The sequence below is a fragment of the Colossoma macropomum genome, unplaced genomic scaffold, assembly GCF_904425465.1.
Source record: "Colossoma macropomum unplaced genomic scaffold, Colossoma_macropomum, whole genome shotgun sequence".
Classification (NCBI taxonomy): domain Eukaryota; kingdom Metazoa; phylum Chordata; class Actinopteri; order Characiformes; family Serrasalmidae; genus Colossoma; species Colossoma macropomum.
The window spans coordinates 29,955,000-29,968,082 of record NW_023494799.1 but is presented as its reverse complement, the minus strand read 5'-3'; the positions used below and the strand labels follow the sequence as shown (position 1 = coordinate 29,968,082).

Genomic DNA, 13,083 nt, shown 5'->3' with positions numbered 1-13,083 from the left:
GCACGTACATGATCAACAGAGCTGTAGATGATTTCATAATAATTGAAAAACCATAAAGCTCTGAGAATTAACTTATTTAAGCAATAGAACATTTCGCCAAAATATAATAGCCATTTGCATTACGAATAGGGCCATGAAACTTTGGCAATATTAAGTTTAGCTCAGTTTTTTCAATATTTCCCAAATTAAGCTGAATGTCATTTAGTTCCAGCCAGTCTGTGAAACATTTCAGAATCTTGCTTTCTGAATTGTATTCTGTTTGTTTCTGTGTAATTCTAGTTTGTTGAGTTCGCTTAGCATCAATGACAGGATCCCAGGGATTTCCAACCTTTTGCAACTCGTGGCCCACACAACTGACCACAAAAGCTTCTGCTGCCCACAAAAAAGTTTTAACCAGCCCAATCGTTTCAAACACAAGGCAATATGAAACCATAATCAATGTAGCTTATCAACTTTCACTTGACTGTATGATCACGCAACACAATGAACACCTAATAATATCTGAAATATTTCCATTTGTAGTCATTTATCTATGATGGTTAAGTTCCATTCGATTAAAAAGAGAAACGTTTTACATTCACTTGCACTGAGAATACAAATGTAACAAGCTAGCTACGTCAATTATGTCGGTCACGCATTTTGCCAGACTGGTCATTGAGTTTGGTCTAAACATTTTTACAAACATCACAAGAATGTTATTTGCCATACTTAACATATTTAAACTACATTTGGTAAAATATCTATAGATTGAAAAAACAAAAACAAAAAAATTGACTGCCAACAGTCACCTAGCAGTACCACCACGGCCCACTGGGGGTCCACAGCTCACAGGTTAAAATCCAATGTATTAGTCTCATATGAGTTTTGGTGTCAAGTTTATAACATTTCAGTATTTCAATCTATACTGAATAAGTTATTACTGAATAACAATTATATACGACAAGTGAATTTAACTGTGTGAAACCTTTAATAATATAAAATGCATATGGGACATATTATTACATACAGGCAGTAACACACACTCCCTCATCCTGACATTGTATAAAAACAAACATATGTGTGTCGTGTGTGTGTGTGTGTCTCAGTGCTGCATTATTAATGAGATATTGATGGGAGATGGGATAGTGCGTGTAAGGCTTTGAGAGGGAGCGGCTGTGGACTTCTGGCCAGATGAACCTGTTCTCCTCTCAGACTGGGCAACAGCCTACATTATTTATCCCGCACCACGGCTGCCGTCCATAAGGAGGGTGTGTGCGTGTGTATGGATGTGTGAGAGCGTGAGTGCTTTTTAAAAGAAAACAGAGTGAGGTAATGTACTACTGGTGTTCAGTAGTGCACATGCAAGAAATAGAGCAAGCGAATGAGGAGGAAGAAGATGGAGATGGTATAAATATGCAAGAAACAAACAAGATGGATGACACACAGAGGGTTTTGTCACTGGAACAGAACCAAGTCAGAGGCCTCAATTGTGTACAGCTGCTGCTTCTAATCAGTTCACCATCGTCCAGCTGTAAATCTGTCCAATATATTGTGAATTAGAGATGCATCGAAATTTCGGCCACCAACAATTTTCAGATGAAAATGGCGTTTTAGTTTTTTGGCCCAAAAGAGAAACAGAAAAGAAAAGTCCCTCCTGTCACACTGATGCCGTCTGTAGCCATAGTTTTTGAAATAACAAAAAAAAATCACAAATAACAAAAAAATCACAAACAAGGGAGACGAAGTGCAAGGAATAACTAAAAAATAGAATTTGTCATTTTAAGAAGTTTAAAAAAAGGTTTTATGGCTATGTTATGACACAGTAATCTTCATCAGAATGTATTTATCCCTTACAGTAATTTAATATTATATTCATCATGTAAACCCAAACATGAAAATCAGATGATTTCCATGGTTTACAGTTTTCATCACCAATGTCCAGTGAGAGTAACAGTGGCTGCATGTTCCAAACAATAAGTGTGTATTTCATGTATATCATATATACAGTCAATGGTTCAAATTCCTTCACGATTGTAGCTTCTTGTTCATGGATTCTTGTCATAACAAAGGTTCTCAAGGGGAAGTGGAACTTTGCATTTTGCTATTGCTTTTGTTAGTTCGCTGCTTGACTTCCTGTGAACACAGTCCAGTCTGCCGAAAATACCACTTTAAAAGTCGTTTAAAAGCTGCATTTGAACGAGAGGGCTACAATCATGGATTCTATCGTATTAGCACACAGTGTGGAAGCTTTTGGACTTTTGCCTGCACTACCACAGATGACCCAAAGGTTCAAAGTAGGAAAGCGTGTTGACAGGTTTAAGAGAACTAATAGCGTTAATAATTTATTGTGTGTTAACTTTGACAGTCTGAGAAAATAAACACACGTAATCCCAAATGCCACATGCATAGTTACTGTACAACAGGCATGTCAAACTGGGGACCTTCCAGGCCAAAGTGCTGCGAATACCCCCTCATCTAGCACTGCTAGCACTGAATTCAGTTCATGAAGTCCTTGCTGATCAGCTGATGGGCTGAATCAGGTGTGTTTAATGAGGCAGTGTGCTGAAGTCTACAGTGTTTCGACCTGCCAGGACTGGAGCCTAACACATGTGCTGCAGTATGATATTTTATCGTTAGTGCAATAAATTTTATGCTTATGTGAGAATCATCAGTACTTCAAGAAAACTGTCCAACTCCACGTTTAATTACAAAGAGAGCATAATCAGTCCTGTTTAACTGGATTTAGTGCAGCACAGTGTGTTAAATATTGAATAAAAATCACTGTATCCACAGTTTTTGACGGCTGTTTTTAAATGAGGCACTAACGGTGCATTGAGCCTGTGTATCTAAATATCGCGATGCATAACGTGTATCACGGAAATGTCTTAAAAACAGTAATAAAAAGTGTGATTTCACACTTTTGCCCTATTGCCCACTCTTAATTATACATACTTATAGGACTGGGTGTTCTGATAAATCTCAGGGTTTTTTTTCAAACTTGATGATTCCTGATTTCAGTTTGGATTTTTCTAGTGAGCTAGTTTATGAAGAAGGCCACAACATACTGAAATGTAATAAATAAAGTAAATAAAAGTACAGAGAGTGAGAGACAGGGGTCTTACCTGACCGTGGGGTCCCATCATGGGATTGTTGGGGTTGTGTGGGGGAGGCTGAGAGTGAGGAGAGGGCTGTGAGCCAGGAGGACCCTGCAGTAGAGAGAGAGAGAGAGAGAGAGAGAGAGAGAGAGAGAGAGAGAGAGAGAGAGAGATGACCCATCACTACAAGTATGCAACAAAACCACTCGAACAGGGATTTCTTCAGGCAGGCTGCTATTATATAGAAACACATCTTCTCAAAATCCATGTCCAGTACTGTGCAAAATTCTTCAGTGATCTGAGAAAATAACATCTAAAGCCATTTAGCTGGTCAGTAAGCATTAGAAGACTAACCTTAAAGCAAATACAAATAAACAGTTAAACAAAACATTGAATTGATGTGTGTCAGTCTGCCAAAGCTCTTGTTGAGGAAGTCCAGTATTCACAATTACCATCTAACACCTAGCTTATCTAATCAATCCTTCATTAAATTAAATAAATTGAGCTGCTGATGGAATTTAATAAATCCATGCAATGGCTGGAGTGCAGCAAGAAGCCAGCAATCAAAGTGTTCTTCTAACTGTATTCTTCTAACATATTAATAACGTAATAAATAAATAAATGAATAAATCTTTTGCACAGTACTGCACGCTTCTTCATTAAAGAACTCGAGTGTCACTCGAGCGAGTGTCAGTTTACAGTTATGTCTGTGTGAATGTAGTCCAGAGTCTACAGTGAAATCCAAAATATTCCCTGTATTATTCAATAACTCCTTTATGATTATAATAATGTATTTAGCTGCTTATATATAATATATTCAGATCATTCAAAAAAAGAAAAAAAACTTGTTTTGTGTTTCATTCATGGGGCTGATACATTCTGTAAAAAGTTTTTAAGGTTGGGTTGGTGGGTTTGTGGTTATGAGCTGCAGGTATGCTTCACTTTTTACCCTGAGCACAGGACAAAGCTCAGATATTATCTCTCATCTTATACTGTAATTATATTCACTGTATAAGAGTAAGAGTAAGCTAACAGAAAAATAATGTCTTAAATTCTGTTTACTTACTATTCAAAGTTTAATATAGACAAAAATTGAGTTGAAACACCACATTTTTAGTGTTGCATAGACAACAATAATCAGACTTTTTATTATATCGTGGTATAAGAACCCATTTGTATGAACATAAACAGCCTGTGAGAATTTTATAATTGCTTTTTCACAAACTTTCATGCATCAAAAGCAACATCTTGGGCAACATCAAATAACAACATTAACTGAAAGGAGGTGTAAAGGAGGGATGCAGGTTTTACAACAGGGATCATTCTTGTCATTTATTTTTTTGACCAGGGGCATGGAATCTCCTTGATTCCCCCTTAAATCAAGCCCTGACCATGACATGTAGTTTTAGGTTCCCAACTTAAAGGTTCAAACAAACAAATAAGTAAAAAAAAAGCAGACAACAGTACTTTTGTTGTTGCTAATATATCAGGCTTTAGAACACTGAGACAATTTTTCTCTTTATGTGGAGAAGCAAATGCAGCAGCAGTAGCTATTTAATGAACAACTTCATGGCAGCTAACACGCTATTTTTGCCTCCTACCTGATTATACATTTCACAGAAGATCAAAACAGTAACTGAGTCAGGCTAAGAAAACAATTAGAAGTCATAAACCCTCCAGCTCTAACGCTGTCCAACAACCAGCCAGGGATCAAGCGGTCCTACAGTGTAGATAATGACCAAGAGCCATTTGTTCATTTCCATCTGTAGCACCACAAAGCACTCGTGAGGCAGAACGGGCACTCACACTGATCCGCTTTGCCAAACGCTGCCAGAGAGGCTGTGCACACTTTGACAGGTCCCATAGTGCAGTGGGTCTGAACTCCACAAGCAGGTGAGCAGGACCAGCTGCTCGTCCCGTGATGGCAACGGTCCTAATAGGGATGTAAAAATGCAACAGTGCATTGATCTGAAGGCTGATTTTGGAGAAGTACACTAACATCAGCTCTTCAACACCTAGCTTAGCAGTCTGAGTGAGAATCAGCAGGAAATCAACCTTCTAGGCCTTTAGATTTATATTTAAACTCTGCAAGCATTGCAGCACTTTTCTTATTTTAATGTTAAATTTTGGTTAAAAAACAAAAGGCCTAAAATCTTGAAACACCCATTAGAGAATTGTCCAGGCAGGATTTTTTCCCACGTGGTATCTAGGTAGATACAGCTCTCCCATTGGTTAGGACATCAGGAGCTGAACAGAAGACCTAACACATCCAATTAACCACTTACAGAATTACTTAAAGTGGAATCAACCAATCACGTTCTGAATCCCAAAGAGTGGGACCCACTTCGTGAGACTTTCTGGAAGTTCTACATGCGTCATTTACTGTATACGAGCTGTAGTCTAACCAGGTTTCAGTCAGTTGTTAGAAACAGAATATAGCTGCAGATCTACACCAGGACTCTTCATTGAAGATGTTACTGTAAACCTACAGGGTAAAATATATGTTACATCTGTTACAAGCTTCAAATGTCTGTGTTTAATCTACAACAAAGAAATGTTTATGTGAATTACCTTTAGCTTAGTGCTAACATATGACATGAATCCCCATGAAGGCGCTAGCAGAAATCAGCATTAACATAGTGATGTTATTTTACCTGTTTTGAACTAATTTCTCAATTCCTAGTACTGACAGTCACAGTACACCTCTGGTGAAAACAGCACCAACGGTGCTTTTTCTCTAATTTTCTCAATTTTCTCAAATTTCTAATATTGAGCTCCACAGAAACGGCTCTCAGATCTTCTCACACTGATCAAAATAATACCTTTTAAATACTGTTTAAATCTCAAGTACATTTCTACACAAGTATGTCTATCACACAAAAAAAGTACGACATCCAAAAGCAAACTGTGCTGCCTCACAGATGATGGAAGTATTTTGTGCCCAGCTAATGTTTTGTTCTGACAGCAGTGATAGGAAGGTAATTCAGGAAATGGGTATTCAGGAAACACACATGTGGCCTGTGCCAAAGTTATGGCACATAAATTTTTATGTTTTATTTTTTTTCCATGTTAAATTCAGCAAAAAAATAGAACTAATGCACTAAAATATGAAGGAAAATGCCATATTTAAGCTTATTCCATTGTATTAACTTCTTTTCAAATTTTTGCATTCAACTGTACTCAGTTTATTTTTGAAAATAATCCTGAATCACAACAAAACAAGTGAATCAAAACGTGATTACGCCCTGCACTGTTACCTAAAGAATCCCACTCAAATCGACTTGTTGTGAGGTCACAGATTTGCACCCCTGGCTCCTAATAATGTGGCAGTTTGTAAGGGGCAGTGAGTGTTATGATCTTCCCCCTGCCACAAGTCTCTCCTGCTGGGTAAAGCAGCTGCTGCAGCCCCTGCCCCACTCTCCTCCACACCGCTCTGCCACCAGCACTGCACCTCCTCCTCCCTCTAACCCAGGCCCATTATGAGTGAATGGGCGAGGCATATGGCCTTTATGGTGGTGCCTACTCCTGCTATGTGGCCCTGTAGAGAGGAACAACATGAGTGGGTTCGCCTGCGTGCATGTGTGTGTGTGTGTGCATGTGTGGGTGAGTGTGTAGGGGAAGGGGGGGCGAGTGTGTGCTAAATGAAGCAATTAATAAAATCATTTTCTACCCAGCTAAGGAGATAACGGCTTGGCACGGAACCACAAGCCCATCTACAGAAGCCCCTCCTGCCTTGTGAAAGAACAGCACATACTATTCCTACTGGGACAGCGCAGTAAAGGACAGTAGCAACCACAGGGGCCAAGCACTACAGCGAAGTGCAACACCACTTTAAAACCACTAGGAGGCAGTGTATAACAACCGAACGAATGCCGTGGACACAAAGCGGTGAACACAACAAAGCACAGAACAACAGCACAATGCATATTTCATTGTTGCCTCTGTGAGTACACTGAGAGAGACCTGCTGCCACTTCTTGGACAAACAATATGACGTACAGTGGAAGCGCATTTAAAGAAATCCATAAAGTGAAAGGCAGAAGTGTGCAGGTCATGTTAGCACACTTAACACTTTTGAGGATGCTAAAATGTGTTCTCTGTGAAGTAAATACATCTTTCTCAGATTCTCACCATGGAGATTTCCTACATTTTATTGCTATTTGGTCCTCAAAACGAGCTTGCTGCTGAGGCCTGTGAGCAGCGGAAGCTAACTGTTCTTCCAGAGGTCTAAATACATGATCTTTTTGACCTTTCACTTCAAAACAAGACAGTCAATCGGTCAACAAAACCTGAATTACAGCTAAAAATCTGTATGAAAACGGCTAACCTCAGAGTATGGTCGCAGTCCTACACAGTGCCTCAAGGGTTCTTTAGTAAAGAAAATGGTTCTATAGAGAACCATGAACACTCAAAGAACCCTTTGCATGATTAAAGGGTTCTCTGCATCATGAAATGGCTCTTCAGATTGATGGAGAATGTGCTTTTGTGTCCTTTTTGAAAATGGGGTTCTTCTACTGTTACTGTGTTAAGGTTGTTGCAATAGCAGAACCCTTTTGCATGCTATAAACAACCCTTTTCAAAAAGGTTCTATACAGAACCATCTATAGCACATTAATGCACATTTTCCATCAATCCGATGAACGCTTTCATGATGCAAAGAACCCTTCAGTCACGCAAAGGGTTTTTCAGTGTTCCTGGTTTCATACACAACCATGCTCTTTACTAAAGAACGCTTGAAGCATCTTTTTTTAGAGTGTATCAAAATATTCTAACGTTATTTTTCCGTTTTTCATTTTTCACAACATCTAAAAACGTTGACTGCCCTTAACACTACTGGAACATTTCAAGACCAAGAGAAATTTTGAAGATCAGCCAAAAGATGATCACAGTGTACATTAGCGTTATTCCGCCTCCTATAAAGTTACAATGGACACATGAGCGAAGACGTACAGTACTGGAATACTATCAACCTAGAGTTACGTCGTCTCCAGAGGCAAGCGCGTCAACGGGACAACAGTAGAGCGCTGTGGCACCTATCACACCTCCCCGGCTCCCAGAAGCAAGCCTGAACAAGATCCTCTGGTCCTTTTAACCTTGATGGAGGTCTAGTTCACTCGACTCAGGGAAAAGACTGAAATTCTCATTCTCCTGGGCTGCTGCTCACTCCGAGCTCTCTGAGCTTTTTCTGGGCTTTCACAGAAAGAGGGACTGATGCAATATCCTCACCTTCTCTCCTCAAACAAACCCACCCATTTCAGATGTTGTTGTCTGCCAGCTAAAAAGTTGAAATATTCTCTGTTTCTTCCGCCCTCCCTCCTTCCCTCTCTCTCTCTCCCCCTCTCTCTCTCTCTCTCTCTCTCTCCCTCTGCCTGTCCTCCCGTGAGGAGCTGCTGCAGTGGAGTTTTGGCGTGAGGATTATTAAGCAGGCCGACCTCTGCTATACCGGAGGGAAAAAAAAATCGCAGATCCGGGCCAGACGCCAGCGCGCGGGCTTTGTGCTTTCTCTCTCTCTCTCTCCAATCTCTTCTAGTCTCTCTCGCTCACTCTGCCTCTGCCTCTCTCTCTCTTTAAACTCTCTCTCTCTTTCTTACACTGCAGGAGGCTGCTGTGAGTCTGGGCCTGCGAGGTGAAGATTAGGGAGGTCTGGGGGGGGGCAGCAGACCCCTAAACCTCCATCCTTCTCTCTCAGGACGACGCAACTTACACTGCAGCGCTGGGGTTGACTGTGTTAATTATCACCATTATATCTGAGGGCTGAGGCCAAAGCATGTGCGCACACAGTGTACAAATTTATTATTTTTAAAAATTTTATTAACCTTTAACCCCTGAAACCTCAAGAGCCTGTATCTGTACCCACACTTCAGCTGCTCACTCCCATAACTACATTACTTACATATTAGTTTCATAGTAGTTATTGAATAATTTAAGATTCTCTACAATTAACCATTTTTCATCAAACCACTCTAAATGACTTTGGTTACATGATTGAACTATGCAGAAATATAGAAAAATCAGAGGACTTCCTCTTTAAGTTTGATGACTGAATAATAAACCTAAGGTTAAAAAGGTTAGCTAGAAAAAGAGAGAGAGATCTGAGGGACAGAATTTAGCAATGCAAGAATGATTAAGACTCTTAGCAAGAAATAAAAGTTTTCAAAGAGAGCATCAGGTGTTGAGTTTCACCTCGAGATGCATCACAACCTGTTCAAACCAAATCTGAGACTTACTGACAACAAACACCAACACGCTGACTGTGATTACAGCACGACTGAGAGCAGCAGCTACATTTAGAAAGAGAGAGAGAGAGACACAGAGACAGACAGAGAGAGAGAGAGAGAGAGAGAGAGAGAGAAGGTGTGAAAGGGTGATGTACTGGCTAGTATGAAAATATGCCAAGATATAATTGGTGTCGTGTTTGAAACACACACACACACACACACACACACACACACACACAAAGCAGTCAGACTGACGGCTGTGCAGCCTTTTCCTTCAGGACCTCTTTCCTTCTTCCCTGTCTCACTCTCTCACCCTCTCACTCTCTCCTCCCCTCACTTTATCTCCATCTCTCTCACTCTTGCTTTACAGTCTCTCTCACTCTTTTGCTTTTGCTCTCTAACTCTCTCTATCACGCTCTCTCTCATTCTTACTTTACTCTTTCTCTCTCCCACTCTACTTTCTCTCGCTCCTGCTTTACTCTTTCTTTCTCTTTCTGCCTTTCTCACTTTACTCTCTCCCACTCTCGCTTTACTCTCCCACTCTCTCGCTTTACTCTTTCATGCTCCTGCTTTACTCTTTCCTTCTTTCTCCACTCACTCTTCTGCTTTACTTTCTTTCTCTGTCTCTCTCTTGCTCAACTCTCTCTCCTTATCTCTCTCTCTCCTACTCTCTCGCTTGACTCTTTCACTTCTCACACTTTACTCTTTTCCTCTCTTTCTGACTTTCCTGCTTGGCTCTCTCACTCACTCTAATTTTCTCTCACTCTCTCATACTCTCTTGCTTTTACTCTTCCTCTCTTCCTTACTTGCTATCTGATTCTTTCTCACTCATTCTCTTGCTTTATTCCTTCTTCTCTCATATACTCTCAGTGTTTTTCTCCCTTTTGTTTTGCTCATTCACTCTCTCTCTTTCTCTCTCTCATAAACACTCACTGTCTCGTTATCACTCTCTCCTCTGCTTTATTCATTCTCTCTCCATCTATCTCTCTCGCTTTCCCTCTTACTCTCTCTCTCTTTCACTGTCTCTCTCTCTCTCTTGGGTAGCCACCAAGACAGAGGATAGAAGGGAACTGCTGCAGTGGAGAACAGTGAAAGACCTTCCACATTTTCTTATTCCCCTCTCTTTCTCTTTCTCTCTCTCTCTCTCTCTCTCTCTCTCTCTCTCTCTCTCTCCTTCTCTCTCTCTAATGCACACAGGCTCTATTTATGGAAAGCAATGTCACTCACGCAACACAGGCAGATACTCTCCCCTCTGATCACAGCTCATGCAACATTAACGCTCTCCTCCTCGGCTCACAGAAGATGCTGCCTCTCTATCTGATCTTTCCACTCGCACATTGCACCTCCTGCACCTACACAACACTAACTTTGAGTCAGACAGCAGATAGAGGGGCAGACAGAGGTTGTCCTTAAAGGCCATCAACCCTTACACTCATGAAGAAAAATAAAACATCATCATCATGAACTTAATTGAATTATGCCATACATCTCTATTCATTCATATCAGAGTAAACTGAGCTCAGATCAGCCTGGTCAGCTGATTGAATTATTATACCTGGAGAGGTATTTACTGTTCTTTTGTTATCAGCTGAATCCAACGGTAGATTCAGTAGATAGAACTCATACAAACTCAGAAATTTGAGTCATTGTTCTTCCCAAACTGTTATTGGAAAAGAATAAAACCTAAAATTGTGGCCTGTGCAAACGTTGTGGCACAATTTCTTTAAATTTAATTTTGTTTAACTCAGCAAATAGAAATTATGCACAAAAACTGAAAAAATGCCATATTACTGTTTGTTCTCTGTAGAGAATCTGTTAACTTCTTTTCACTTTGAAAAAATCTACAAAACATAAAATTTGACCTACTTTTATGGATATGCATTTGACTATGCAATTATTAATTTAAAACCTATGGAAAAATGTTGTCTCAAGTAAATCTGTAGGGGAGTAGTTCACTCTTAAATGACTCCCCCCAAAAAAAAACAAAAAAACAAGAAATCTGTACAGAATGTTTTTTGGGTCTCAATCTTGACTCGTTCTCGGCCTTGACTTAGTCTTGGTCCCCGTTAGACTCAGTCTTGGACTTGCCTTGCACTCAGCAAAGGTGGTCGTGACTACAGCCCTACTAAGGACACCAAAACATCTGTCAACCTGAAGCTCAGTCTCAGCCGTCTTCAGTTAATGCTCAGAGAGCCGGCAGCAGCACCCAGCCAATGGGCACTCTTACTCATCTGAGACTGTCATGACAGCTAGGGCTGATTCAAACACAGAACGGGGACAGACTGTCGAAAAAAGAAACCAAGAGAGAAACATCTGGACAGAGATTACAGAAGATAAAGGGGCTCTGAAAGAAGGAGGAGAGTAGAAGAAAGAAAAAGCAGGCAGAAAAAGGACTGGACACAGCAAGTTAAGACTGTGAGGAAGAACGCTGCACTTACTTGAAAGAAGCTGGGAGGCATGGGCCCGCCTGGCATGCCATCATTAGGAGGCATATTGCCCATTACAGGACTGGGGGCTGCTGCTGCACTCTGGAAGACAGAAACAAACACCACCACGCTGGTCAATCAACTGCACTAATTAACAAACCCCTAATCTTCCCATCCAAACAAAGGCTAGAAGAAAAAGACAGAAGTAACACTGGGGTCGGTACAAATATTGAACATGGCTATTCTTGCTGGCTAATTCTGTAGCTTACAAGCAATAGAAGCTTATGATTACCAATTAGCATCATGCAAACATTCACATCTATGCATTTGGAGGACAGTGACTTAGAATTTTCTCATGTAGCAGCAGCAAAGACTCTGGGCTATGAACCTGTGGAGAGCAGCAACATTACCTACCACTATGCAAAATCACTGGCTGCTGCGAACTGGACGTCCCAATCCTAACACACTAGCTTCAAACTTTCTTGAAACCCCAAACAGACTTCAGTTGTTTCTTACACTGTATGACATTCTGTATCAGGCATCTATTTAAAAAATGGTCATAAGCAAAGACAAAATTTATGGCGCACAATGGCTGTAGCTACTGCTTTTAACTAGGAAACGTACTTTTGTCCAGTTTTATAAAAACTGTAGGTCATACAGCATCAAAAACCACATCAGTCTGCTTGAGATTCCTTAAAACTGTCTGCAGTTTAAGGCAAGTGAGTGAAGATTTATGCTGCATTTATTCTGGTCTGGCGAGGTGACGGACATAACCGTATCCCCTCCTTGAGCCAGCTGCATATGGGTGTTGTTAGGCCATTACCTACGAAACACAACTGAAATTAAGTCTTAAGTTTTTTAAGGCTCATAACGTGAATGTAGTGTGCAGTTAATATTTTCTAAAATGTTTACTAGGTTAAAATTTTACATATTGCTGTTGTCAGAACAAAACCTTGTATCTCCAAAATGGTAACTTTACAGAAGAAAAATACATACTTTACTTTTAATGGAAGTCAATGGAACCAGACGTTCTCAAAGTCATTTTGGACCATTTCTTTCGTCATCATGACAATTTACAGACAATGTAAAGACTTCCTATAGAAAATGAATGTTGCGTAACTAATGCAAAAGCAGCGTTAGGTATGCTATTTGCATGATGCTAATTGGTGGGCTATAGGCTTCTCTTACTTGTTAGCAACTTTAACCTCGTAGCTCAGATCCAAAACTACAGAAGCAAACTTTAGACATCAAACATAGCTTGCCGGATCTAAAACATTTGAGATAAGGTGAAAATGAAATAGTTAAGATGTTTCACTGAACTACTGTTTTAAGAGGAGTAAGACTGTTTTAATGATGGGGAAATACA

The 13,083-nt window shown here is 40.2% G+C and overlaps 1 protein-coding gene across 1 annotated transcript in view; it reads right to left on the bottom strand.

Annotated features, from left to right (window-relative positions):
* ssbp4 (single stranded DNA binding protein 4) overlaps window positions 1–13,083 on the bottom strand; it is a 98,451-nt gene that overhangs the window by 13,100 nt on the left and 72,268 nt on the right. Inside the window, exons 5-6 of the mRNA XM_036585886.1 lie at window positions 11,730–11,819; window positions 3,102–3,185 (exon numbers count right to left, since the gene is read on the bottom strand). Coding sequence (XP_036441779.1) covers window positions 3,102–3,185; window positions 11,730–11,819 — 174 coding nt within the window. The remainder of the gene's footprint in view (window positions 1–3,101; window positions 3,186–11,729; window positions 11,820–13,083) is intronic.